Source organism: Empidonax traillii, unplaced genomic scaffold (genome assembly GCF_003031625.1).
Source record: "Empidonax traillii isolate 1590-97213 ecotype Southwest subspecies unplaced genomic scaffold, ASM303162v1 scaffold104:size2570737, whole genome shotgun sequence".
Lineage (NCBI taxonomy): Eukaryota > Metazoa > Chordata > Aves > Passeriformes > Tyrannidae > Empidonax > Empidonax traillii.
The window spans coordinates 2,182,200-2,209,661 of NW_020955297.1; the positions used below are offsets into that span (position 1 = coordinate 2,182,200).

At 41.8% G+C, this 27,462-nt stretch overlaps 1 protein-coding gene and 1 long non-coding RNA gene across 2 annotated transcripts in view; one reads left to right on the forward strand and one right to left on the reverse strand.

Moving 5' to 3' along the window:
* PTPRG (protein tyrosine phosphatase, receptor type G) overlaps positions 1 to 27,462 on the forward strand; it is a 396,402-nt gene that overhangs the window by 309,600 nt on the left and 59,340 nt on the right. The window contains exons 9-13 of the mRNA XM_027882233.1: positions 2,307 to 2,491; positions 4,448 to 4,556; positions 6,252 to 6,301; positions 8,693 to 9,488; positions 17,088 to 17,220. Of these exons, the coding sequence (XP_027738034.1) occupies positions 2,307 to 2,491; positions 4,448 to 4,556; positions 6,252 to 6,301; positions 8,693 to 9,488; positions 17,088 to 17,220 (1,273 nt within the window). The remainder of the gene's footprint in view (positions 1 to 2,306; positions 2,492 to 4,447; positions 4,557 to 6,251; positions 6,302 to 8,692; positions 9,489 to 17,087; positions 17,221 to 27,462) is intronic.
* Positions 12,726 to 14,697, reverse strand: LOC114056802. Its single transcript, XR_003571090.1, has 3 exons — positions 14,520 to 14,697; positions 14,186 to 14,304; positions 12,726 to 13,144 (listed from the first exon to the last, which is right to left on the reverse strand). It is a non-coding gene; the product is annotated as an uncharacterized LOC114056802 (long non-coding RNA).

The following is a 27,462-nucleotide window of genomic DNA, read 5'->3' on the forward strand; positions in this document are numbered from 1 at the left end:
GCAAATCAGCTGGCCAGCCATCCTTCAGAGGGTTATTGCAATTAAGGCAGATCCCTCTGTCTCTCGGGAAGGTTACCTGCTTGAATTATTTCTAAAACAATTTGTTGCATGATTACTTTAAATATATAAATCTCTGCATGTCCTCCTGGAGGACAAAGACTGGATAAGGGTTTTAGGTCTGGGTAGTCCTTCACCTGGGCTCCCATCTCTGATGGGATTTGATTAGGTGGAGCGATAAAGGCTGGCCTGGCATTTTGAAGTGTAATTCTGTGATGACAAAGGGCGTCAAAGGGGGCAGTTATGATTTATTGGTGCAGTTATCAATAAAAATGATGTCAGTGAGAATTGATCTGACTCTCTCAGCGGAAAGAGGTGAGCATGGGGAGGCATACCAAGGATTGGGAAGCTCTGTGAATAGTGATGACAGCCACTGCTTTCAGCTGTGCCCTCTTGTCCATGTCCTGGCCACCTTCACGCCATGCTCTGCAGCACCCTGGCTCTGTGGGCTCCCTGCAGAGACCAGGAGGGAGCCAGAGGGAAGGTTTCTGCAGGCAGCAGACCATGGTCTGGCTTCTGGCTTTGTGGCATTGACAGCAGAATGCGGTTTTGATCCCTTCAACTCTGTGTAAATAGAAACTCACAAAGGCTTTCTCAACAGTTTGAGGTACTGTAGGGCTTGTTTGCTTTGCTGGATCATCCTTCTCAGTTGAGCAGAAGCATCTACTGCAAAACTGCAGGATTGTCACCCCTCATGGCAAGAGTAAACATTCAAAGATCTTTCCTTCCCAAAGAGTATTTCTGCAATTTTCATTGTCTTGTTCAGGTTGGCTACAAATGTGAGCTATACAAGTGCACAAATGCATTTCACAGATATTTTTCTATTGTACTGGTAGTATTGGTGCTCAAAGCATTTAATCATTTTTATTTAAGAACTGTAGCTTTTTCAGTAGTGTAACAGCAGAGCTGCATGACCAACCTGCATGTCCAGACACAGGAATAGACATTTTTCCCCTTCAGTGCTGCCAGGACTCTTTAGAAGTGGAATAATGGCCAAGTATACACACAGCCACATACCTGCAGAGTGCAAACAAGCTCAGTGTGTTGGCTTTAAATGGAAAAGTCGCATTGGGAAAAATAATTCTGCAAACAGTGTCAGCCTGATGGGCTGGGTGACACTTTGCCTTTCCCTGGCAGAAGAGATCGTCTCCTTTGCCATGGCACATGTGCTTAGGTATCATTGCAAGTGATTTTTCTTGGTTCAGAGTTTATATTGGGAAAGAGAATGTGAGAATCTGCCCTGAATTGGGTATTTTAAACATGATTTTTAAAGCTTGGGAAAAAAAAAATCTCAACTCTTTATAGCTGGGAAGGGATGATGTATTTTTCCCATAGCATGTGAGTGCCATCTAGTGTCGTGCATCCCCACCCAGCCCCTTCCAAGGCAACACCTTGAAAAGTGTTTTTGTTTCAGCAGCTGTGAGAGGGCTGTACACACCCCACTCCTTGAGTGGATGGGTTGGGTTTGCACCTGGGCTTGGTCTCCCCAGCAGAAGTTTGGGGTTTGGTGCTGCTGCAAGCAGAGGCTGTGTTTTTAACCCTGGTTAAGCTGTTCCTATGTTGATGTCTCCATTCACTTGAGTGTGGGTGAGAAATGACTTGTGCCTCCATGCTACAGGCAGGGTTAGGAAGGCAGAGTTTGGAGGCTGGCTGGGGGCCCAAGGCCGTCAAGAACCATCTTTGCTGTGCTAGCAATACACTACTGGCAAACGGGTGAGCATCTCTGAAGGAAAATGCATAGGAAGAGGAGTGTAAAATAATTTCTGTCATATGTAAAAATGTACTAGGTTAAGAAGAAAATACTTACTGACCCAATAGTGTTACATTTCAAGAGGTTTCAACTCTTTCCAGGGCCAGCAGAGTACTCTGGGGTATTAACCCCTTACAGCAGGAGGGCGTGGATGAGGGGAGCTGTGGATCGGGTCGACTGGACTTCTTAATGTTCCGGTGTAGAGCTCTTAAGTCACAAAGTCAAAGTGTATGTACGATGTCAGGACTGAAAATAAGTCGAGAACTAAGCAGACTGCCTGCAGAGAATGGATTCTCTCACTCACTTTACTCAGGAGAGCAGAAAGCAGCTGCAGGTGGTATTAAATCCCATTGGTCTCAGTGGATTGCACTCTAAGCTGTTACTGTAGGCAAGGGCATTAAAGAAAAAAACCTGACTTTTAGAGCGAGGCACAGTTCTTCCTGTTTGTTTTCTCTTGGTTATTTAGGAGAGTTTCATCTTTTTTCTTTCTGTGTTTCAGCTTGCAGCACTCCTCCAGTCAACATGAAAGTGCAGCCTGTGAACAGGACGGCGTTACTGGTAACCTGGAACCAACCAGAAACCATCTACCACCCTCCGATCATGAACTATATGATCTCATATAGCTGGGCTAAAAATGAAGATGAAAAGGAGAAGACTTTCACTAAGGACAGTGACAAGGACCTGGTAAAAGCACAGCATCAAACCCAGACATTTGTATCAAGCTATCCTTACATTGTTATTTTCGTGGTAGAAGGAGGTAGAGGAGGAAAGCAGTTGTTGCCTTATAGACAGGCTAGGGTTTGACTTGTGATGAACTGCTACTTAAATGTTCAGCATTAGTTGAATGCTGCCAAACAGGCTACCCCAAACACTGGAGTGTGAATTTATAGTTTATGTGAGTGCATAAAGGACTAAATCTGCAGGCACTTTTTCATAAACTATTGCTGAGAAGCAGCTGGCTCAGGAAATGTTCAGCCTCTGACTATTACAGATTTTCTCATTAAAAGTCCAATCCCCCCCAAAATCTGTTCCTGAGCTCAGGCTTTTCACTGTAAACAGCCCCTTGCAGCCTCTGGAGCAGTTTTCTGGAAGTAAGGGCTGCCAGAGGCAGGAGTGCACAGTCAGGGCTAGAAGATTATTGTGGAGTGGCCTTGTACAAGCACTGCCTGCATCTGGCAGTGTGAGAAAAAGAGGGAAGAGCAAGACAGTTCCAGCACAGATGGAAACACTGCTCTATCTCCTCCATTTAGGATTTCATCTGCTTGTCATTCTTGTCTAAGTGGAAGCAAGTATTGTACTGGTCCTTAACATTCTCTGCATATAAAATCAAAGTGACATATTCAGGTTTGAAAGGCCTCCATTTATTGTTAATCAAAGAAAGCCTCTAGAATAATGAAATCAGTAATTGTATATGCACATGAAAAATGCAGCAGCACAGTGTTATTCCTAATGACTGTTACCATTTTTTTTTCAAATACACAGTCCTCTGGGCCCATTCAATCAGTTATACAATAATACTTCTCTTATTCCCTTAGATGAAGATTCTTTTACTTCATTTCCATTTATATTTTCAATTTCCCCACTAGACATTGTTATCTGGGTCACATTAGGGAACGATCTGCCTCACAAAATCAGAAAGGAACCTATTGAAAGGCACCCAAGGTTATGATGTATTGTAACCTCTCTCTTGCCATAATTTCACACTCTTAAGGGAGATTTTTTTTAATCAGGTATAAGGAGGAAAGCCTTAATCAGCAAAAATGAGGTTTGCACCATGAAAGCATCTTGTTTTATGTAAAAGAAATAATTAAAAGTGCAGGGGATGTGGTGGAGTGATAGTTTGGAAATAAATTACACTGAGACTCTGTGCTGTTCTGCAGAGCTTGGAGGTTAAGAAAGCAATGACAGCTCAGTCCATTTTAGGGGCAAGAGAAGAAGGAAACCCTTTTTCAGAGGAAAGTCCAAATTTGTTTTCTGGAAGATACAGCTGGGCTGTCCCATCTTAAATCAGAGCTAGGCAGTGTTTAGCTAAAGACATCACAGGTATTTCCAGTGGCCCACACAACTGCTGTGTGAACTGATGTGATTGTGAACTAAGGCAATACAAAAGAGTTTCTGGAAAGCATCAGAGCAGTCTCTCAGGTCTAGGAGTAAGCAGGGATATCCCAACCCAGGGTGCTGAGCCATCATCACACCAGCATCAAATTGCCATAGCCAGTTTGTTGCAAAATAAAGTTAGTTTGAACATACAGTGACTTTTCTGGGGTTATCCCATCTTTGGACATACATTTTGGGACATGGATCTCCACCTATAAAAATCTTATTTTAGTTCCTGTAAGGTTGAATGACTTGAACTTTAGTTTTTTCTGAGGAAAGCAGAAACTTTCAGGCATGAAGACTGTCATCAGAATAGGTGTGGCACATGTTCATTTCTTTCTCTTGGGCAGAGTCTGGGTGCATCCCTTTGGCCTTGGGCCTTGCCCTCTTCCAGGGGACCAGTGAATATTTCTGTTTAGAAGTACAGTTTGTCTTACGTGGCATAAATGTCCTGTGTTAGCACAATGCTTTATATATTTCAAACTGATCGTGGACAGTACTGTGGGGGTAAAAAACTGAATAATATCTATTTTTTTTAAACAGAAGGCCATCATTAGCCATGTCTCACCTGACATCCTTTATCTGTTCAGAGTTCAAGCAGTTTGCCGAAATGAAATGCGTAGTGACTTTAGCCAGACTATGCTCTTTCAAGGTAACAAAACCACATACCTATTTTTATATTAAACAATTGTTTGTTTCATATTTTCACAGTGCAATATGGTGTGAAATGATTTCAGGAGATGTTTGAGTGCATGTAGACAATACTAATTTCAGATTGTGACCAGTGACTTGATCTGAATCTCATTTCTAGTGATGAGGGTTTCTCTGCACCTCTCTGCTGGCAGGGTTTGTCAGGTTTTAGGAGAATTCAGAGCTTTTCTTGGTACTAGTTTTTTCAAGCAAATTCGTCAGAGACTGCTTATACATCAGAGGCACAGCTATAGCAGAATGTGGGTCTGATCGGTGTCTGTTTTATGTAAAGAGGAAAGGAGATCAGTCCTACCTTGACAACCACACGTGGAGACATTCAGGTTTTACCATGCATACAACCTCAGTGATTTCCAAAACATACATATTTAAAGGAAATCAAAAGTACTAGATGCTAAGCTGTCCTTTGTCATGAATTTCCTTTTAAGTTTATTGGAGAAATCTGGTAGTGCTGAGATTTGGTAGAAGAATTTGAAGTTTTTAAAGCTTTTTTTAAGTGCTGAAGTTTTGCTCCTTCCTGGGAATTTACTACTACGTTTTTTATTAAGTAGGGCAAAATTTGCCTCTACTGAGAGCATTCCCTCCCACTCCAGCTTATGGATACGTAAATCCTGTAATGGGCAGTGGAAGAATGAAACAAGCAGAGAGTTAAAAATTTAAATCTTTAAGATGAAGAAAGGAGCTGTCACTTGGATCTGATGCTGTGTAGGGAACAAAATAATAAAAACGTTTTTCTGTAAGGTAATCCTACTCTGTTAGCATGTAGTATCTGAAGGATATCAATCTGTGGACACAGTTTACTTCTGTGGTGGTGCCCTGCCCACAGTGTTATCAGCATTGCAGGGACAGCAGGGGTCAGACAAGAAGTGTCCTATCCAACCCACGTCTCATATGTAGCTCTCTGTTCTTAGTACCTCAACACAGTATTTTGGATTTGACTGTAAGTGACAGGCAGAAGTCAGAAACTGGTATTTTGCTGATTATGACCTCTTTCAGCAGATGACAGAATGGAAAAATTCTTTGGAATTTGACCATGATACCTGTTTAATCACAGTTAGGAGTAAGTCATTATTGACAGCTTTATTGGATGTTTTTGGGGCACTCTAGCCCAGTGTTCAAAGCAGTGGAAGTGATTCACACATCTGCAGTGGGAGTATATGATGTGATTCCTTCCACGTGTCTCCAAAAAGGATCTGCTGTTCTAATCTCTATCTGTACCCAAGATCTAACCTAGAAAATTAATCCATTTGAGCTTTCAAAACATTATTCAGAGCTTGATTATGGATGTAGTTGAGATATATAGCCATAAATAATGATAAGGACAGGAAAAACTATTATCATCAGCTACTCTCTTCCTGTGTGAGCCAGGATGTTTCATCCAGTTTGAGATTGAAGGAGAGAGTGTGTTTTCTGACAGTGCACTTAAACTGGCATTACTGGGCCTAAGTAATTAAAGTCAAACAAGTCTTTAGGCACATGTACAAAGTAAGGTGAGTAATGCCAAGCGAGCTGAGTTGCTCTTGCTCCAAACTGAGACCTTCATCTGTGTTTTGTAGCAGCATGTTCAGCAATTGCTCAGCAGTTGTATTGCTGCCTCCCTTCCCAACCCACTGACACACTGCTCTTCTTCCTCCCTCAGCTAACACCACTCGAATTTTCGAGGGGACCAGAATTGTGAAGACAGGAGTGGTAAGTCATGGATTTGGGGAGCTGGGATTTGGGGACATTCCCACCAGGTGGCAGCACGGTGTTGGAAATCTGCGGCAGGACCCAGCTCTCCTGGGGAGGGGGGTGTTCAGACCCACCGCAGAAGGATTTATAACAGACAATATATTTCCAATGTGAAATATTGGAAGGAGTTTGGTTTTGTAGCTTCATGCTCTGAGAGGCTTTGACTATGGAAGAATCGAGTGTTAAAAAAATCTTCCCAAATCTATGTTCAACCCATTTAGAGGGAATTTGTAATCTTAACTATGACTGTGGAAATAAATTGAAGTTCTTTTATTAACTCTGTGACCAGAAGTGTATGCACCAGGAATAAGGCCTCACACGCATCATCTTTACGCTTCCCCTGCTCTAAGGATACCTGTTATGATGTGAATAAAGCCTCAACAATCTCTTTGTTTGAATTTTAATTCGTAAGTCACTGGAGCCAACTTTTGTGTTCCAGAATCAGAAATGCTGGTATATTTGCAGTAAAACAGAAATACACTGTTTCCATTTTGAAAGCATCTTATTAGTTTATTTAACATAAACTGTCCATAACCTGAACTTTTTGGCGTTTAGTGTACTGAATTATTCCATCAAATTTATGGGCTGGATTCACTCTACTGAACTTACTCTAAGTACATTCATTGCTTCTGGTTTTATTCTGTTCCAGTTTGATATGCTCCCTAGTAAGCAAATAACACATACAAAGCTTGCATTTGAATGATTAATGTTTGTTTAATGATGTATAGAGGTATTCTAGACATATAAAATCGGCTGTCAAATTTTAATACTCAGTCCAGCTTTGAGGCTGTTCATGCCAGTGGAAAGCAAATCTCACAGTGCCGCAGGGATTCACATCGATAAGTATCTGAAAGTTTAGATGCTTATTTAAAGTTTTGGCTTGAAATCTCTAAAGCACGGCTTTTCATCTGAGATCTCAGGTTCTCTGTGATTGCAGCTGGTCAAAAATAACGTGAGAAAGCAGCCTTTCTTGGTTTGCTGCAGCATTTCAATTACATGGCCCAACTGAACCTGGGAATTGCAGAGAGATGCAGAAATACTGTGAAGTTATACGTTTCAGTTTCAAAAATTAACATTTTACTTTTTAAAAAAATGTTCAGTAGCACCTATTTAACCCTTGTTTGTACTCACCTGGTGTGTACCTTTCCAGCTAATGGTCCTCCCCATCGGGAATTCTGTGAGACATTTTCCACTAAATCAGAGAGGGTGGTCAGGTTGTCCAGGCAGAACTGCTGGCTCAGCTCTTCCACAAAATTATTCCTCATCTTTAGTCAATTCAGTGTCAGACTCTTCAGTGTCTTTTTCCACATTCAGGAAGGGGAATGACTGGTTCCTTATATATTACAGACCAAGGTTTAGATCTTTATGTATATACCAAAGGTTTTTATTTCCAGTAGATTTCACGTGTGCACAGAAACCTGCATGCAAGCATGTGTGCAGTGGGTTGACATTCGAATAACAGTGGCAGGATGCAGAGGATGCAAAGTCCATAGCTCATTCCCTGCTTCCTCTAAGCTCCCTGGGAGAAGTGGACAGTGGCAGGCCTAGCTTTGGGTCACTGGTGGTGGCCAGGGAGGATTGTGGTTGTAGAAAACCGAGTCTGTACATGAGTGCTGCAGCCTGGTGGTCCTGGCAGAGGTAGTGGTGGCTTGCTGAAGGGCTCCTGATGCTCTCCAAGTGTTTCATGACTGCCCAGCTGGCCGTGCTGCCGGTCTTTTCTAATGAGAGTGATATCTCCCTGCAGCACCAGTCCTTAGAGGAATAATGCTGATGGGTAAATTAATGAAATAAAAATAGTACCATTTGAGGGCCTCACAATGTGTGTGGGAAGAGCCAGGGTTCCTTGTCAGAACAGACCCACCAGCCACGGATGCTCGCGTTGGCAGCACAGCCATTATTTTGAGACAGTCCTTATGTAACACTGTATTTTTAAACTTCTGTATTCTGAGGATTAAAGCACTGTGAGTAATGCAGCTAAACTCATTAAACTCCTTTACATTCTCCTCACCCCTGAGAGGAAACGTTACTCACAAGTCAGCGGTGACGTGGGTGGAGAAGGTCCCGATGTAAAATAAAGATAAGGATAAAGAGGGTTTAGATGATGGTGGGGTGAATTCAGGGAGGTTTCTTCCCTTTGTGGCTTGCTGGTAGCTCTGTGGCTTGTCCTGTCCTGGCTCAGCCCTGCATCCAGCTGGTGGGAGTCTGGCTTTAAGAGAACAGCAACCAGAATGGCACATGTGTGGAAAGGGAGGGAAAAGCAAAAGAAAAACGACCCCAGGTAGCATGTTGGGCCCTGCTGATGATCTCTGCTGTGTTTTCTTCCCTTCTGCTGCCGGTGATCTTCTCAAGCCCACGGCATCTCCTGCCTCCTCAGCCGACATGGCTCCCATCAGCTCCGGCTCCTCCACCTGGACCTCCTCGGGGCTCCCTTTCTCCTTCGTGTCCATGGCCACAGGGATGGGGCCTTCCTCCAGTGGCAGCCAGGCCACCGTGGCCTCAGTGGTGACCAGCACCTTGCTGGCAGGGCTGGGCTTCAGCGGTGGTGGCATCTCCTCCTTCCCCAGCAGCGTCTGGCCCACCCGGCTGCCCACGGCGGCCGCCCCCAGCAAACAGGCAGGACGGCCCGTGGTGGCCACAACCGAGGCCGCTGCCGCCTCCCCGGGGCCAGAGCGGGACTCGGCACTGACCAAGGATGGCGAGGGAGCTGAGCAGGGGGAGAAGGATGAAAAGAGTGAAAGTGAGGACGGGGAGCGGGAGCACGAGGAAGAGGAAGAGAAGGATGCTGAGAAGAAGGAGAGAAACAGGGCGACGGCAGCCGGGGAGGCGCGCAATAGCACAGAGCCCGGCGTGGCCGTGGCCTCCCCCAACCGGACTGCCGAGGAAGAAGGAAATAAAACCATATCGGGTGAAGAGCCAAACCAAAACGTTGCCCCCGCGGCTGGAGGTCCCGAGGAGGAGAGCTTGGATGAAGCCGACACTCAGCCCCAGCCGCTCCCTTCCACCCAAGTGCCACCAGCGTTCACCGATGAACTGTACCTGGGCAAGATCCCAAGAAGACCAGAGACTACAAGAAAACCTCCTCCAAAGGAGGACAGGTTTCCAGAGGAATACCCCTCAGATAACAAATTCATCACCATTAATCCAGGTGAGTGACTTCCAGGGAGAACTGGTCTTACCAGCGTAAGAGTGTTGGAAAATGACACAATCCAAATTCCTTACTGATTTCCAGGAGGTAAAACATTTTTGTGGTGCCTGACTTCATCCAATGGGTAGATTGTTAGAGGACCCAATCCACAGATTGTTACTGGTGGGTAGCAGAGGGGAAATGAACATAATTTTCTTTTATTTGGACAGATTCACGGTCCTTTTTACTTACTACAAGAGAAAATTTGCAAAAATGTTAACCCCCAATGTGCTGCGTCAAGAATTTTGTTTAAAAGAAAAAGAGAGAGGAATGCAGTGAACCATAGCTGTGAAATTAATTTGGAAGAGCGGCTGCTGTGCCAAACTGGTGTTTCATAGGAAGTTTGCTATATATGCTGCAAACTAATTTATTTTATCTGCAGGATTCTCCCTGATTGGGCTTTGAGATATTCTCCCAAATATGGGAACATTGCTGCTTTATTTCTCACCACAAAACCTATATGCTCTGATCTTCCAAAACAAGGCACCTTCTGCACTGGAGTTCTTTTATTTTTTTTTCCTGTGGGAAGGAAAAATCTTAGTCAGGCAGTGTTCTCATATTGTCTGTTTGTCCTGATGAGAATTGCCAGTGCTCTTGTGCACATCAGCTCTGGGTGTGTGTACCAACTCCACAGTACTCAGCAAATACAACCTTTTGGAAGCCTGCCTGGGTGATCTGCATGTGCAACAAGCCCGGTGTGGTCTGGGTTTGCTGCACAGGCCTATGCAAACAGGTATCTCATGGTGCTACCAATGCGTGGAATGTCCACATGTGTTTCTGTTCAGAGAGCTCCAAGCGCTGGTGAGGAAAACTGTGAGGAGCAAATGGAGTACACATGTGTGGATTTATTTGCAGAGTAAATACTGGGATTTAGATATGGTGACAAGTTTATATGAGTGATTATGTGTATTACCACAGCATTTATGAGATAGTGCACTTTTTTTGTTCGGGGTGGGTTTTTTTACTGTTATTGTTTAGTTTGGTAATCTTGGAGTGTTTTGTAATTTTCTTTTTTCCATCAAAGCTGCTCTAGAGTACTGTGAAAAAACCTTGCATATTTATTTTTTCCTACACTGATAAACACAAAAATGCAGACATTGTGCACTCAGTTATAGCTCGGAACCAATTTAAAAAACAAAGCTTAATCCAATCTTTAATAACATTTGTTACAGAAATGCTGACCTGACTCTAACGCTGTGAATCATAACTGTTCTGTTAGAGATCAGATTAACAATACAGAAGACAAGAAACTTGCACCCAAATTGTGCTGATTTTTTTTTTTAAACAATGCTCTTTTTCTTACTTCTCAACTGGAAATCTTCAAAATTCAGTGCTCCCACTGAACGTGGTCTGAGATGCCTGTCAGGAAGCTTTCAATGTGCCACTTGCCCGAATCACCTTTCTGTCAGGAAAGAGGGAACTTTTCAATATTAGGAGTAAGCATTCAGCACCAGTTAGGTTCAAAGCCCAACAATTCAATCTGCATGGATAAACCTGCTTCTGAAATAGTTCTTCCTGCATTTGGCTTCCCTATTTCTCATGTGCCAGTTTCTTGTATGGCCCAAGTACAATGTCTCTTATATAAGACCTAGAAAGGATCTCATGGCTTGTTCTCAACCTAAAAAATTGGAAAAAAGATGAGTAGTTGGCCTTAATTCTTAGCTTGTGACAAAGAGATTGCTAATAATTCCATAGTGAAGATAAGATAAAAATACTAAAATCAATGAGATGGGGAAATATTTTTAATATTGCTAAGAAATACTAGTTATTGTGAATTGTATCCCCTTAGTCTGTCTCTTTTTAGCATGCAGAGAACTATTGTTGAAAGTGGTCCAGTACAGCTTTGCCTCCTACTAGACAGCCTCTTTTAGAGCTCTGCTCACTTCCAGGCTTGATGGCTTGAACTCACCTGTGCCTGAAGACTACAACAAAGACAATCAGTTTTAAAAGTACCCTGCAAATTAGGTTTTCTGTACCTATATATGGAGGAAGGATAACTTATTATGATCACTGCGTCTTAAAAAAGTGGCTTGCATGTGTAGGAAACTATATCTGAAACAATCAGCACATGTTAGATGGGGAAAAAGATAAGTGAGAGTTGCCTGTTTATTGCAAATTAACCTTAGTTAAATCATAGTTAAACCTCTGGTGACCTGCCCAAGATGAGGAGAAGGAACTGCGCCATTTTTTCAGCTTCTCAGACAAGCCTCTCCCACATCCCTCAGTGTTCTGAAAAGGACACTCAACAGCAAAAGGGCTGGGAATGACTATTCAGAGATGAAGAAGGACCCATTTGTACCAGTTTCTTGAAGTAGGAGCTCATTCCCTATTCATGACCTCCAGGTGGAAAAATTTAGGTTGGTCATAAACCTGGTGAGTCCCTGTCCAGACTTTGGAAAAGGCTAATTTTTAGTGAGAACATTTTGAGGTGTTTCTTACTGGCTTTGGAATGGAGTCTCTCAGTCTGAATCTCTTTGTACCATGTGTGAGAACCTTGTCCTTCAAAGTCTCTTCAGACAAGTCCTTCTTCTCTTTTTATCTTGAGCCACCAGGCTTTGATAGATGAGATCTAACTAGCCTGGAATTTGCCCAAATATTTTACTAAATGTGTCCAAATAAGGCCTGCCTGGCCTGTTGGGAGTGCTGCCCCTGTGAGAAGACACTTGGGAATGCGGGAGAAAGAGCTTTCTTCCAGGCTCGATCTAGGTTACCAAAGACACGGGCTGGTGAATTAGGCTAGCACAAAGCCTAAGACTAGTTGATTCAGCTTAATTGTTTTCCAGAGTAGTATGGAAAATTTCAGTTCATACAGACAGACCTGACCTCCCTCATGCCAATTGAGTGCAGTGAAACTGCAGCCATAGCAAGACCTTGTCTATGAGAAATGGCCTTAAAGGTTTTCCATAACAAGGTAAACCTGAAATCAAGACAAGTGAAGCCAAAAAGGCATTGCCAGAAGTGTCTGAAAGGGTTTTTGAGCATCAGGACAGTTAAGAGTGTTGAGACCATGTCCAAAGTGAGCAAAAAGCACCCTTGCAGTTTACTGTGTCTCATTGTTAGGGCAGAAACATTTTTGGGTGCATTTTTTTCTCCCAGAAAGCAGGTTTTAAAAAGCTGTCAAGGTTTCAAAACTGTTTTTGTGAGTAGGAAGTTTAATCATTTTAAAGAGCAGAAAATTGTTTCATAACAATGTACACTTGTAAAATTAATTATATAGCATCAAATTAGCAGTTGTAAGGAGATAACTGAATGGGGAAGTACTCATGAGTGTGGATGATTAGAGGAGAACAGGGAACTCATGAGAAATTACAGGGAAAGTGCAAGGCCAATTAGTACAGCAAGGCTCATTTTCTTTTAGTGCTTATTTCACACGCACATACACACACCTCTCCTGAGGCCATGTCATTATTTTCCAAATGGCATTGGCCTCTTCTTGTCTGGTGGTACCAGCCAAGGCTGATGATTTTCTTCTGTCACCGAATGCTTGCTTGCATTCTCCTCTTTCATTTTCCTGATCATCCTTTTACTCTGTTTTGGTGCCCACATTAGACTAATTGTACCTTTGATCTGCAACTGTTACACACACAGCTGCTCAGCATTGTCCGTGACTCTGAAACCTGAAAATTAGAAAAACAGCAATTAGAATGATATTCTACGGGCAGAGGGGGAGAGAAAAGAAAATAATTAAAAAAGCAAGGGAAAAAAATGAAAACATGGATGATTCAGTTTCACCAGGCTAGAGAAGATACAACCCCACAGAATTTTGGTTGATTGTGCCAGACAGTTAAACAGATCCTTTGTTTTTGACAGAAGATAACGACTAGGCTGTTGTGGGCAAAGGAACAGCTGTCCAGTTGGGACTTTTGCCTGAGTGGTGAGCTGGGACTCAGAACAGAAGCATGAGTTTGGCTCTTCATCCAAATTTCAGCCAGGTCCTCCATCCCTCAGTGCTCACCCACTTCTTCTGAGTTCCTCCCATGAGGGGGCTTTGTAGAGGCAGAGATGATGTGCAGGGTTAAATTTCAAGCCTGGTGTATGCCTTTAACAGAGACTGAATTGGGTTTTAGAGCAGTCTTTGCCAGGTCTGAGGTTACAAACGCCTTTTGGGAATAACCTCATTAAGATAATTAAACATCTGTGTAATTCTTTCTTCCCCATACGCAGAGAGGATTATTAAGCTGTGTTTTCGTGTAGCACTTGAGCCATTTTCACACAGGATCACAGAATGGATAAGGTTGGGAGGGACCACTGAAGTCAGCTAGTCCAGCCTCACTGCTCAAGAAGGGAGCACGTTACTCAGGATTGTGCCCAGACAGCTTTTAAATATCTTCAGAGATTCACATTGCAGTTTACAGGAGGAAACAGCAGAATGGCTTGAAAATAAAATAATTGAGTTATTTCATGTCTGCAAATTATGAATTTCAGATATAAGAGTAAATATGATTGGCATCTGTTTACACAGCAGTGAAAAGCCATGTTTAGCTGTGCACAGCCTGTAATTGTGAGCATTGCAGGAATGCATTTAAAGAAATAGGAAAAAAATAGCTGCACAATGACATGAGCTTGTATCAAATGTAATATATTTTTAAAAAAACATGGTTTTGCCCTTTCATCTTTTAATAATGTGGCAAATACTATTTTTCAGAATTATTTAATACCTTTGTATAAGTCCATAACTTCATTTATTCAAAGGAAAGATGAGCAAGTTGACTGTCTTTTAAGAGGCCGTGTGGTCTGAGGCAGTTCAGCAGCAGGGCTTTTCTTTGGTTAATGGTATCTGTAATGGTACAACAAACAGAACTTTGTCCTGGCAGTTTGTGCAATGATGAGGAATGATAAAAGTAGATAGGTTATATAGTACAGCTATGGTTGCTTATTATAGCAAGCAGTGTTACTTAAGGGAAATAAACATGTTTCTTTTCTCAGGAACCAATTACCAAGAATCCGCAGGAAAAAAGTACATTTCACAAGCGGTAGAAGCCTCTGTCTTACCTTGACCTTTGTGCAAGAGTTGCACTGCCAGAGCTTCCCTTGCTGCCTGACATCATCCAGTACTCCCTGTGCCAGGGCTCATCCATCCAGTGCCTGGGTGGAAGTGCTGAATGGGTGGTTCACAAACGTTACGGATTTTTCCAGACGCGGGAGTAGATTTAGCAGTGCCAGGGCTTGTATCATGTGGGACCTCCTGAAACAGATATGCTGTAATAATTTTTATTCCTTCCTACTGGGATGAATTCCAAGCCAGTAAAAGGCAAACTGAATTAATTCAACGAAGGCATATGCCACTGGAAACTGTTTACATTTCTTAGCAAAAATGGAGTTTCCTAGTCCATTTTTTAAGCTTGCCACCACCAAGTACAGCTTGTGGTGGGCACCATTACAAGGATATGCTGTTTGTTTAAGCTCTCTCTTATTTAAGCAGTGGAAAACACCTAAGACTTTTTCTTCAAAGCCAGCACAGGAGCTGTGTCTTTTTTTCTGAAGCACATCATTGCTTGGGCATTCCCAACTTGAATTTCATGGCCAGCCATCAGCGTGCAGGAATGGCATTTGCTATTCTGGCACTCAGCATATTGAGCACTTTCTTATCCTCACATCTGTGGTAGTGGGAGTTGGCAGGGGCAGATAAGTGTGTTCTCCCCAACAGACTGAGTAAGAGGAGCATCGTGAGCACTGCAGAATTTAATAGTGTGCACTGGGACTCCAGCCCATGCTGTGCTTACAATGGAATTTAATTTTCTTCCCATGCAAACAGAAACATATGTTTTTGTGTTGAAAGATGTGGAGGTGAAACTAAACAGAGTACTGTCCTTGGAGAGAACTGAAGCAACACCCTAATGGATGTAAGGTGGTGGGACTACTTGGCTCTCCTATGAAGTTTTATTCCATCACGTGGTTTTTTTTTGCTTTGTCCCTTTTACCATTCTGATTAGACTTATTTCACAGGCTTACTTTTCCCATGCTGATAAATGATTTGAAATGCACTGGTAAAAACTGATGCCTCAAGACTTATGATTCTGTAAGTTTGGCAAATACAGAGAATAAGCTTTAATTTTGGGGTTGGTTTTTTTTTCCTTACTCTTCTTAGTCAAGGAAATCAGAGATGTTCAATCAAAGTGCACATTCAGTTCCCCTAAACACCCCTCTTATTAGCACCTCATTTAGGCTGCTTGCTAAAGGGCATTACCTCTATCAGCCTAGTTCCTAAAACTAGAAAGATTTCTTGCTGGGCTTGCAGCAGCCTGCAGCCTTGGTCTGTTTTCAGCAGTCAGGCAAAAGCATTTACAATTAACCTTTACTTCCACGTTAGTTGAATTTTACTCCTGCCTACCGAGGAGTATAATCTAAATGCTATTAAAATAGAGTATGACTTCATATTATGTGACATCTGGTGACTTCCAATTATCTGTGTTTTGCCTGCCTATGGTGAAAAGGCAATTAGGTTCTTCTGGTAGGATTTGCAGCAGTTTCAGAAGATATGATAATGCAATACTGAACAAGGGCAAGGAATCGTGTTGGTAAGGAAAGACTCACATGGGCTAAAAGTAGAAGTCAAGTGTGCATGTTTCAATCCTCAAAATCTGAAGCTGTTTATACTAATCCTTTTCCATTATGTCCTGTTGGCAGGTATTGATCAGATACTGCCTGTTTGTTAGGAAACATGAATAAGATAGAGAATCCGCTGCTGTATTTTTCTTCTATCATTCTGTCTAAAACAGTTTATTCTTCAAGTCTACACGAATTTGCACAAATTAGGTGTCTTTTGAAATACATTGGTACAGTGTCTATGCTCATTGGCTCCACTTGCAGAAACTCTAGATATTCATCTTCTATATGATACAATCATTTTAATGAGATGTCATGCAAAAAGTGAAGCAGAGTTACTCGGCCAGATCTCAGGATATTGACGAACTTTAATTTCGTTCAAAAGCTGTGGCATAATGATTTCTTCTGTCGGTTACAACACATCCTATTCATTCATTCATCCACCCATCTTGACAATCCATATGCTAAAAAGTGCTTTCGTATGCAGTAACCCACCAGATTGTGACAATTCTGCAAATGATGTGACATGACACCCAACATGTTGAGGATTTTTTATTTTAAGATAGTTACCAAGAAATTTATTTCTGAAGCAAAGTATTACACTGAGCTTTGCAAACAGGGCTGTCCTGTAGTATTGAGAAACAGAGTGCATTTATCTGCAAACACTGATGACGGAGCACAGCGTTTACTTACTTACCGTGGTGAAATGGCTCAGTGGGGTACTCCACATCTGATAATAGGTGCTTGCACAAAAGAGTCCTAGAAGTGTCTATGAGACCGTAATTACAGGCAGTAGTAAAATCCAAGCCATATGTGGCAATAAACACCATACTTCTGTGCTCTCATGTCTCAGACTGAAGACAAATGGAGTCCCACCCTGCAGTTAGAGGATCTCTGCTCTGTTTACTCATACCATGTAAAATGGATAAGCTATTTGTTTTGTTTACACGGTTTTCCATACAGTAATTCTTTTTTCCATCCAGTAACTGGTTTTGTTATTTGTTTAACACACAGCTGGCAAGAACAGCTCCAGCATGGCCACGAGACCTTCTCCCGGTAAGATGGAATGGATCATCCCACTCATTGTGGTCTCAGCACTGACCTTCGTGTGCCTCATTCTCCTCATCGCTGTGCTTGTCTACTGGAGGTGAGCCTGTTTCCTTATCACTGGAAACTGATTATGATTTAAAACACATTTCAGGTGCTGTTTTTAATGTGGCCCTGTGTTTTTTATTTTATTAGAAGTTATGGTGATAGATGCATTAGATAACTCTCTGGAGTTCTGCTAGAACAGCTTTGTTGACTAACTGTTCAGCTGCCTTAAATATTGATTTTTGTGTGATGAAAATGGGCCTGGTAGGGCTCTAGTAATGGTAGAGCCAACAGCAATGATGACCAATATTTTCACAATTAGTCCCTCCAAAGTAGCTATAAAAAGTTATCTTTTTCTTGGCCTTCAGGAAAAGTTGTTGTGGCAGAAAAGCCCAGTGAGACTGGCCTTGGTTCCATGGGTGTCTTTACCACAAACCTCCTGTGTAATCTTAAGCAATTCTTTCCTTCCTTTGACTGTACTTCCAGTAGGGGGACTTAGCTTGTTCCACATTCCGTAGGGTTGCTCTCAGTCAGAGTTCTTTAGCACTGGTGAGGTGTTCAGAAGTGTAGCCTGCAAGGTCTTGAGAGTCAAGATTGCCTCACACCAGTGGACATTGCTTCAGTGGTGGAGACTAGGATTAGCATCAACAAATCCGTCTCCATTTGATTTAGGGTAAATTAAAACCTGCAGCACCTGCTAAAGTCAGAACCAGAACCCAAAGACACCTCATTTGTCTGGAAGCTAAAATTAACCAGGGATTAGTCACATACAAGCTATTTAGGAATTATTTTATTAGATGGGACACAGGAAAGTAGCTTTGATGAGAAATACCAACCCATTGATCATTATATTTGCAGAATCAATTAAAAAAGTACCAAGCCATTTTTCAGTGTACCCATTTCACTGACAATTAATTGGCCAAATTATTGAGGCTGAGAACATTTGAAATAATTAATAAATAGATGACAATAGCCTTATGAAAATCATTTCTATTACTATTTGCAAATAATTAACATCCTTGCAGTAAGACACTGAATGAAATTGCAGTGATATGTGCACACAGGCTGAAATTAAAAGGTTCTGAAGATCCCGTTGTAGTGTCCTGTGTTTCAATATGTATTTTCTTCATTTGAAAGACTAAACTTGGTCACATTCGCACCAGTCAAGCCCTGGAAGGATATGGGATATGCTGAAGCACTGTAATGAGGGGTTTGTAATATTTGGCTCATGTGGATACAAAATGCTTTTCTGCAGAGAAAACATTTTGAAATGCAATGCTAAGAGCTATTATCTAGAGGAATATTGGTACCTCTCACTGTTTGCAAAATATTTCCATTTCTTTGCAATTTCACCAATGGATCAAGAGAAATAATTGCAAAATTAGTGTTTAACGTGCTCAAAGAGTAACAGTACCATCCTTGAGAAGATATTAAAGTTGGGAAGTACTGGCTTAGTGACTAACTGGCTTGGAGACTAACTTTGGATAAATATTAGTTTCTGTTGTAGAAATATTTTACTCTTGTAAAATTAAGGTATATTAATTAAAGTTAAATATATCTTCAAAATTCCTAACCATCCACCTCATAACATTTTTATTTGCTTCATAATAGCCAACACACAGATAAATCAAGGAAGATAAGTCAACAAAGACTTTAGCTGAAACCAAATTTCTTTTCCAGTTAAGTTTGTTATTTTTGTGTATGGACAATAATTGTTTCTTATCTGCTCTCCGTAGCATGCATCAACAGTTAACATTCATCAGTGGGTTTGGTAAAACTATGAGTTTCTAATTAATACCCTTGAGATCAGTAGATCAGGTTTTTTGCCAAAAATTGATACTAAAAAAGGGGAGATTAAAAATTAATATAGAATGGAAATTATGTCATGTAGCTGTCAAAGGTTTTTGATAAATACAAAGCTATAAATTGAGAAACAATAACCAAACTTGAGAGCACATGTGTACTAGCTTCAAAATAAAGTGTATCTATCTTCTTACTTCTGAGGATTTTTAACAAATGCAGGGAGTGTATTAAAAAAGTAAAGATGTGTTTTAGGATAAATCAGCAAGCAACTAGAACGCAGATTGTCCACAGCAACATTGTGCAAACCATGTCACTGGAGCGGCAACACAGCATTTCATGTGCCCTTTGCAGTGTGATTGCCTTTCTTTAGGAAAAAATAAAATGTTTATCTCTGTCAGTGTTTTAAAGTAAGGAAAAAAGAGATTCTCAAACACTGCAGAGTCTAATTTAGAAGTTTGAAAGGAACAGTGATTCAGATTTTCAGGAAGAAATACTTAGCTTAAAATGCAATGGACAACATATGGAATAATTTGCTAAATAACACCATCAAAGCAAATGGCATGAAAACGAGTTTGAGACAGATATTTCAGTAAGGGAAACATAGTATTGAAGTGCACAGCAGAGAAACACTTGATGAAAGGATAACCCTCAAGGGGACAGGCGTGCTGGACCACAGGGTCTTTTCTTGCACAGCAGTTCTTTGTTTTGGTGTGAGAAAAAGCATTACAAAACAAAACCCAGAGAACTAGAAAAAGCAGAAGAGACATAGTTACCCTTTGGCAATACATTTTGAGGGTAAAACAAATGATATTTTCACTTTCGCATTTCTGAGCATTTGTGGAATTAGATGATTTGAGACCAGAGGTGACATAAGCAGAACAATGAAGCAGAGAGAAGCCTTCTGCTTGTTTCCCTCGCATCAGTGCCCTATTATCCAGGGACCAAAATAAGGAGTTAGGGAAGTTTCTTGTGAAGGTCTGGCAAGGCATTTATCTCTGTTTGGACTCTTCGTAGCTCATTCCATAATACATCAAAGAAATAAGTTTTGTGAAGATGACTTGCTATAAGGAAGCTTCATTTTCTGTTCCCTTTATTTGAACAGGAGAGTGATAGGAAACAGTCATTGTTTGATGAAGCTTTTCCTTTTTTTATCTGCTGAGCTTCCATGTTGGGTTCATTAGAGACTCCTTGTAATTGAATATATTTGGAAATGATCTGTGCCGTTTCTGAACGAGACTCCCTTATTTGCAGAGGTAATTTGCTGTTCTCAGTCCCTTTTCCACATGGATCTTGGACAAATGGTGAAAGAATATGACTGATGTTTAAGAGAAAGGGTCACTTCCATCTTTTTCACATGGTGGCCATCTCAGTAATGAAAAGGGATGGGAACTTGCAGGCAAGCAGCAGCTCTGAATTACTTTTCTACTAAAGTTTTCCTGAATTCAGTACTTTTAATGGCACTGCTGCGCAAAGAGGGATGTGTGATTTTTAAGTTGGTAGAGTGGAAAATAAACTAGGTCAGCATAATGAAGCTGCAAAAATTGCGCTGCCTTTTATCCCAGAAAAATGAGGAGAGCTCAATCACAGGGTGACCAGGAGCCTTGACATCCGAGGGGGCCAGGTGGCAGTTGGGCTTCCTGGGCGGGAGGGACAAGGGTGGCTGTACTTTCACTTTGCTTCTGTGCATCTTTGATTCCTCTTGAGGAAAAGCTGGCCTGGCTGATCCTGGAGCTGTCATGGGTATGATGAAGGGGACTGTTGCTCCCAGGACCTCTAGGGCTTGAAACTGATTTCTTTTAGCATCTAGTTGAGAATTTGAGTCTTAGCAGACAGAAAAGATGAGGAGACCAGATCCTTGTTTTACTCACCATATGGATTCACCATTCGCTTCTGCAGTGGCACAATGGTATTTTTTCTGCTTTCTTTCCTTACATACTGATTCCTGAAATTGTGTGCTGTAAGGACAACCACTGAGTATTCTTGAGAACTGTTCACTGGGATTTTAGGATCTTTACTGGAGCACTGCTAGCTTGTCTAGAGCCTGTTAAAATGTGGGCATTGAGAGGTACAGTTTCCCAAGCACATTATTTTTGCATTTCTGGGCATTTGTTTTTCATCTGTGATTTTATACCCAGACTCACTATCATGAGATCTTTCTGCAGTTCTTCAAGGTCAGTTTAAAATTTGACTTGGGTTGTCTTAAGTCTTTGCCACTGTTACTCTCACAGCCTTTTCTGCGAGCTCCGAGAACTGCAGAGTGTGTTGGGTAGTGACCTCCAAACTATTTAAGGATTGAGTGTGACTTCAGGTTTTTTTGCAACAAGGCGAGTTCCTATAGTATGCTGAGCCGTAATATGGCTTGAAACATGTCTTTTCTAGAACTTCCACTACATTCTGTTGCAAATTGAACAAGTCCTGAGTATTGACACTTAGGGGTAAACCCAGGGTCAGTGTCACTTTCTTTTTCACAGAGGTGCAGGAGGGTGACTAGAGCTGGGAAATCAACTGAAATACTTTCATACGCAATAAGTTCTGTCATTTTGGAGGGAAAAAACATATTTTAGGAAGGAGTGGTGACCTTCCACTGTTTGTTTTCCATTCTGATTTTTAATCTAAACACTACAGTCCTATAGACTATGGTTTCAAAGGGAAAAAATAAGCAGAGAATATTAAGAAGCAATTAAGATTTTAGAGTTTAGCCAACAGCAACTTTTAAATGGGAACTAAATTATAGCCATTTCTCATTTTCAGCTAAGAGGAAGAAATTAATTCATGGCTATAGCTGGAGAGTTTTCTTTTTCTTTCTTTTAAGCAGATACCATAATTCACCTTGAATTATTGCCACCATCAACATCGTGATCCTAAAGACAAAGCGGGAATATTGTATTGCATTTCTTATTAAATCAAGCTGTTTATACAGTGCTAATATGTTTACATTCAGGAGGGATTTTTGGAACAACACAGCTGCTGCCTTTCAAAGAGCAAGCAAGCTTGCGTTGCTTGTTTTATAGTCATGCGTGTATATGAGACAGCTTGGGAAAAAGATGTCTTTAATTTTCCTTAAGCAAAACCCTATAGAATTTAGTAGACAGTGAGAGTTTTCTTAGGTTTTCACTAAGCATCCTGTCAAATTGAACAGAGTCCTTGGGACGCACCCTGTGACAGAGCCTTGCGCCTCTCTGGCAGTGCCTTTCTGTGCAGAAGAAATTACACTGAACACCCGGAGATGCAGGTTCTTTTTCTGACTCAGTTATTGATTTTCTGTGTGACCCGGGGCCAAGTCATTTACGGGTGGAGAGTATTGTTGTTGAACTCGGTGGCAAAGACCTCACTGGGAGCAAGCTCATGTGTTCAGTGTTTCAGCATCTGAGTTCTGACACTGGTAAAATAGCACTGAAGAAGGTTGGTCAGCCATATTTGTAAATCAGCTTGTAATACAGAAATGAAAGCTGCACATAAGCCCAAGAACTCTTGTATTTACAATATATAGTAACCATGTCTTGGAAAACTATCTTTTGGTATTAAATTTGGGGGAACTTGCACAGCTCCTTAGCGAAGACAGTGTTAAAACCTAATTGGGGGAGAAAAATAACTTGTGCCTGTAGCAGGTTGTAAAAAGTGCTAAAATTGTTATTCAAACCTATCTCTAGGTTTTATTTTATGAGTATATAATGTGTTGTTCATCTACTGTACTGATTGGGAAAGGAACATTGCAAATTTACAAACCATTGTAAAATTGTTTGCTTACAGTGATAAAAGCTTCTTTCAGCTTACTCTGAAATATCTGTGATTCTGCTCATTTGTCACTCATGGAGGATGCTAGGTGGTAACACTTTCTGAGACCCTGGGTGTTAATTTCAAGAATGCCTCGGGTGCAGTTGCATGAGTATTTATTTCAGCAGCAGCAGTTCATGTGGCATTCTCTGTTCCTGCCCTTGCTCTGCCTCTGTGACCCCAACGCAAATGTTTGTACAACCACGGGAGGAGCTGGATTGTGAAATAATCCATGGTAAAAAAAAAAAAAAAAAAAAGCCACCAGAAGAGAGGGGCTTTCTTGTCCTGATTTAAACCAGATTAGCTCCCAGTCTGGTTCATGTAGTAACCAGACAGAGCTGTACCAGCCGAACTGAGGGACCAGAACAAGGCAGGAATGAAGGGGATGGATGGGGATGTTCACTCCAACACTGCCCTCAGTCATGCCTGAGGATCATGTTGAGGTGCTTGTGCTCAGCTTAGGGATGGCTGTGCCCCAGAGCACAACTCGTGTCATCACAGGCAGAGAGGAGATTTAGCCGACAAGGGCAAGAGACATCCTAAGACAGAAAGAGGCAACACCACAGGGGAAACATGGAGGTGAGTGGCATACCTGAAACTTCTTCCAGCTTCAGTCTCTTTTTTAGTGCCCAGATGTGTACTGCTCATATTGAACAGGGCATGCCTTTCTTTTCCTCTGGGAATGGCCACATCTAGTCCCACATAATGACAAAGAGCCTCAGGTGGATGGAAACAGGGCAGATCACTGGCTTGCAAGTGGGATGCAGCCCAGCCTGATTCAGAGTCCTCTGATGTCCCTGACTCAACCCAGACAATGCAGGAAGAGCACTTCAGCTCGTATTGCAGAAGATCCAGGTTTTATGTGATTTTGACAGTGCCAGAGGTAAAGGTGCTGAATCTTGGCCCCTTTTGTGTCCTGTATCTCAAAGTGCTGTTTGTTTTCATTAAAAGAGAGCAGGCCTGTGATCTGCTCCCTCTTATCCCGCACAGGGAACTGAGATCATCCTTAGTGCTGACTCAGGCAGCTCACTTTCAAGCCTGAAGCTTAGGGCAGCTGCCAGTTCCTTGTTCTATCTCTTGGTATTGTACTTTGAGCGCTCGTCATTCTTCAATTACGAGAAAAATCAATATGAAAACTCCTCTGACGGAATCTGTGCTCCTTCATTCAGCAACATACAGCCTGGGGCAAGGGGCAGAGCCCACAGGTAGATCCACTAAGACCAAATCGTAGCGAGTCACTGCTGTTCCTCCCATTGTCATCTCGTGGGGTTTTATGGTCTCCTCTTGCAGGGAGCAGAGCCTGGCTGTTCCCATCTCGTGGGACGTGGGGTTGGCTCCCTGCTGGAAAGGCTGAGGCAGGGGAGCTCAGGACCTGCACCCGCAGCCATCCCTTCCCGACTTCTTGCTGGTAACCATTTCCCAAATGGCTACTTTAGGGCCTTTTTGAAATCACAGGAGTTGTCAGTTGTTATAGTAACAGACCCCCTGCTGCTGAATTGGCCCTGAGATGCCCATTTGGGCTTTCGAACAGACTAACTCATGCTCATTAGACAAAAAAAGAGAGAGAGACAGATTTGCAGATGGAAAGTTGCTTTTTAAGCATGCTGGATGATCTGTTAAGAGCTTGACTGTGGAAAGGGGCATGTTCTCTCATTATATGCCTGTTACTTTTACTCTCTTTTAATTAACTCTACTTTCACTTTTATCGCAATCCAGAATTCTGCAAGATTCCCCTTTCCTCTCTGGTGAGGCCGGTAGGGAGTTGCTGCTTTACACACCAACATATTTTGTGTTGAGAAGGGAAAAGAACTTGGAGAAGCTTAAATGCAGATCAGTGGTGATTTCCAAAACTATCAGGATATTGAGAAAGCTCAGAAATAGTACTTTTAATACTAAATATAGAGCATCAGGGGCCTTTGGCTTAAACTGCAGCAAGAGGGAAAATTAGGCTGGACATTAGAAACAGCTTCATGATAGGAAAGACAATAAAGCAGTGGCCTATAGAATTTTCCATCATTTCTAGGTTCCAGAACAAGGTTAAGCACCTCCAGTCAGGAGCACCACAGGAGTCTGATCCTGCACAGGAGCTTCCAGGCCTGTTCTCCACAGCTCTGCAGGGGGCGTTTCAAAGGACGCGTGTAAGAGTAGGAAAAGAGGAGAGATGGTGCAGTGTGATAAATTGTCCTGTAAATCATAGGCTAGAGTCTGAAAAGCATTTGAAAGACACAGTTTAAATGCATCATGTTTAAAGTGGATAATGTGAAGCTGATAAAAGAGCACATCTAAGATTTTGGGGGGAGGAGCAAAGGGAGGGTGCTAGCTTTGGAGGGAGTGAAAGGAAGATACAAATGGGCAGGATAGAAACTGCAAAGGCAGCTTGCAGAGGACGACTGTGTCAGGAGACCCACAGGTTGTTGGGAAAAAAATCTGTTTGGAGTTTTCTTCCATCTGTTCTCCTACAGCAGGGAGCCTAAAAGTAGGGGAGAGTTAAGAGTACAACAATGATTTGCAGTTTAAAAACAAAACAGAGGAGAAGGGGCTGGTGTGGCTGCAGTTTGTTTGCACCCATTGTGTGTTAGCTAAGGCACCATCTAAACTGCTCCTGTCAATACTGCCCTGTTGGCAGCACTGGGTACCACTCTGGTGCCAAGGGCAAAGACCCTGTGAGCAAACACCCAGAGTGGGGGAATCAAGACATCCCTGGAGAGAATGGAAGTATTTTCATGCACAGGAGAAGGGGAATGGTGATTGAAGAATCAAAATGTCACAGCTGTGAAACTACCTATCTCAGCACTGGCAGTTCTGGTGCCTGCTGGATTGTGATTATTTTAACAGTGCCTTTAAATGAGAACTCTTACCCTAAAAGTGTCTGTAGCATGTGGGTCAGTTGTGTGAACATCTTTCTGCAGGCACTTTTATGGATGTGGCCATTGAGCTCAGTGGGAGCCCAGATCAGCCTCACCTTTATTTTAAAAGATAATGTCAAGCATGCAATCATGAGCCAAACAACAGGAGAAATACGTGCTTCGGGTGTGGAAGACTAGAATTCAAAATATCATCTTGGTGACCTTGAAAACTCCCAAAACCAAAAAGTATACTTTTTTTTTTTTGTTAAAAGACGTGTCCCATGTCCCCAGAGCTGAGACACTGCTGCTGTGCTTTGCCTATGGCCCACCCCTAAGGAGGTGGAGTTTAGGCAAAAGTATTGGCAGCAAGTTGGAAAACTGCTGTTGACACCCTTTGAATGTACTTTGTTTAGAGGTGTAGCCAAATTTCCCCAACCTTTACAGAAATACTTTCTTCTGCAGAGAGAGCAGAGGAGAACAAGCAAGGGCAGCTGAAGTCAGGCAAGGAGGGATCTGCAGCACGACTGCAATCGATCTTTGTGTTTCGTTTCTGTGGAACTAATTAAATAGATTAATTGCAGACATATTTTTTCTGGAAATGCCTTTCCCAGTGCTGGTGTAACGGTGAGGTGTGGGAAAAAAAAAGAGCAAGATTTCATCTGTGCAGTTACTGGATTAAAGGTAGTAGTTTATAATGCAAAAGTTTGAATAAGTTTTAAATATCGAAATATTCTAATTAAGCTCCACTAAGAACAGGTTGGTAGGTGCTGAGAAACAGTGTGCTATGAGGAGTGTGGCGTTTTTCATGACTACAGTGGTAGAGGATGGCAGGCTGGAGGATACCATTGTCTTCTCGTAATCATCTATTAGCTCTTTTGTAGGCTACTGTACGGGAAACTTGTATACAGCTTTAAAATTTTTGAGCTCTGACTTTTAAAGCTCTGAGAGGTATTTTAAAAGAGAAACAAATTTCATGAATGCCTTTTGTGAAATTGAATCACTTTACAAAAAAAGAAAAAAAGGAATCTTTCATAAGAAAATGGATGCATTCTTTTTCTGTTCCCCTTCTCAGCTCAAAGAAACAATTTGTTTTCTTGTTGTCATTTGATCTGTTGCTAGTTTATGTTTTCTACTGATCTTTTGCTAGTTAATATATTTTCTAATATCCTTAGTATGTAAGAGTATGTGTTTAAGTGTATACAGGTATTTCTGGAGTAGATTCAGTCTCATAAGTTGGAAGGTTCAGAGCTAGAGGAATGTCTCGGACAAACTGTGAATGAAATATCCTATAATACAACTAGATGTACCCTAAGGGAACAGTATACCTCTGCTGTGAAACTGTGAATTAACCACAGCAACCAGATAAATTATATTTTTTCTCTCTCCTTGTAACCATAAAATATAGCTATTGAAGGACCCTGTGCTGTCCTAAGTCCCACAGCAGCATTTGGACTAACACTAGCACCAGCTATTTCACAGCAGGATGTGGTCTGAGTGTAAAATTATAGAGTAAGAATATTAAATCAATTCAGCAATCTTAACTGCTTGGATAAATGCTAGGAATCTGCAGACTAGCAAAACAATAGCAAACAGGGGTGGACTTCATTTTACTGTCCTTAAAACCTGTACAATTTGGGAAAAACCAACACACAGCAATGCACAGCACATGTTGTGCTGCTATTACAAATGTTGCAAGTACGTGAGTTCATTCAGTTTATTGGAGAACACTGAGTTTGTTAGTTTAAAAGAAAACAGTTCCTCTATTGCCATGAACAGCATGTGTTTTACTCTACTGACTTGCAGGTTAAAATCCATTTGAGTTCCAGCTTTTAAGCTGAAATAGGCGTAGGCGGCATGCCTGGGTCTCAATCGGT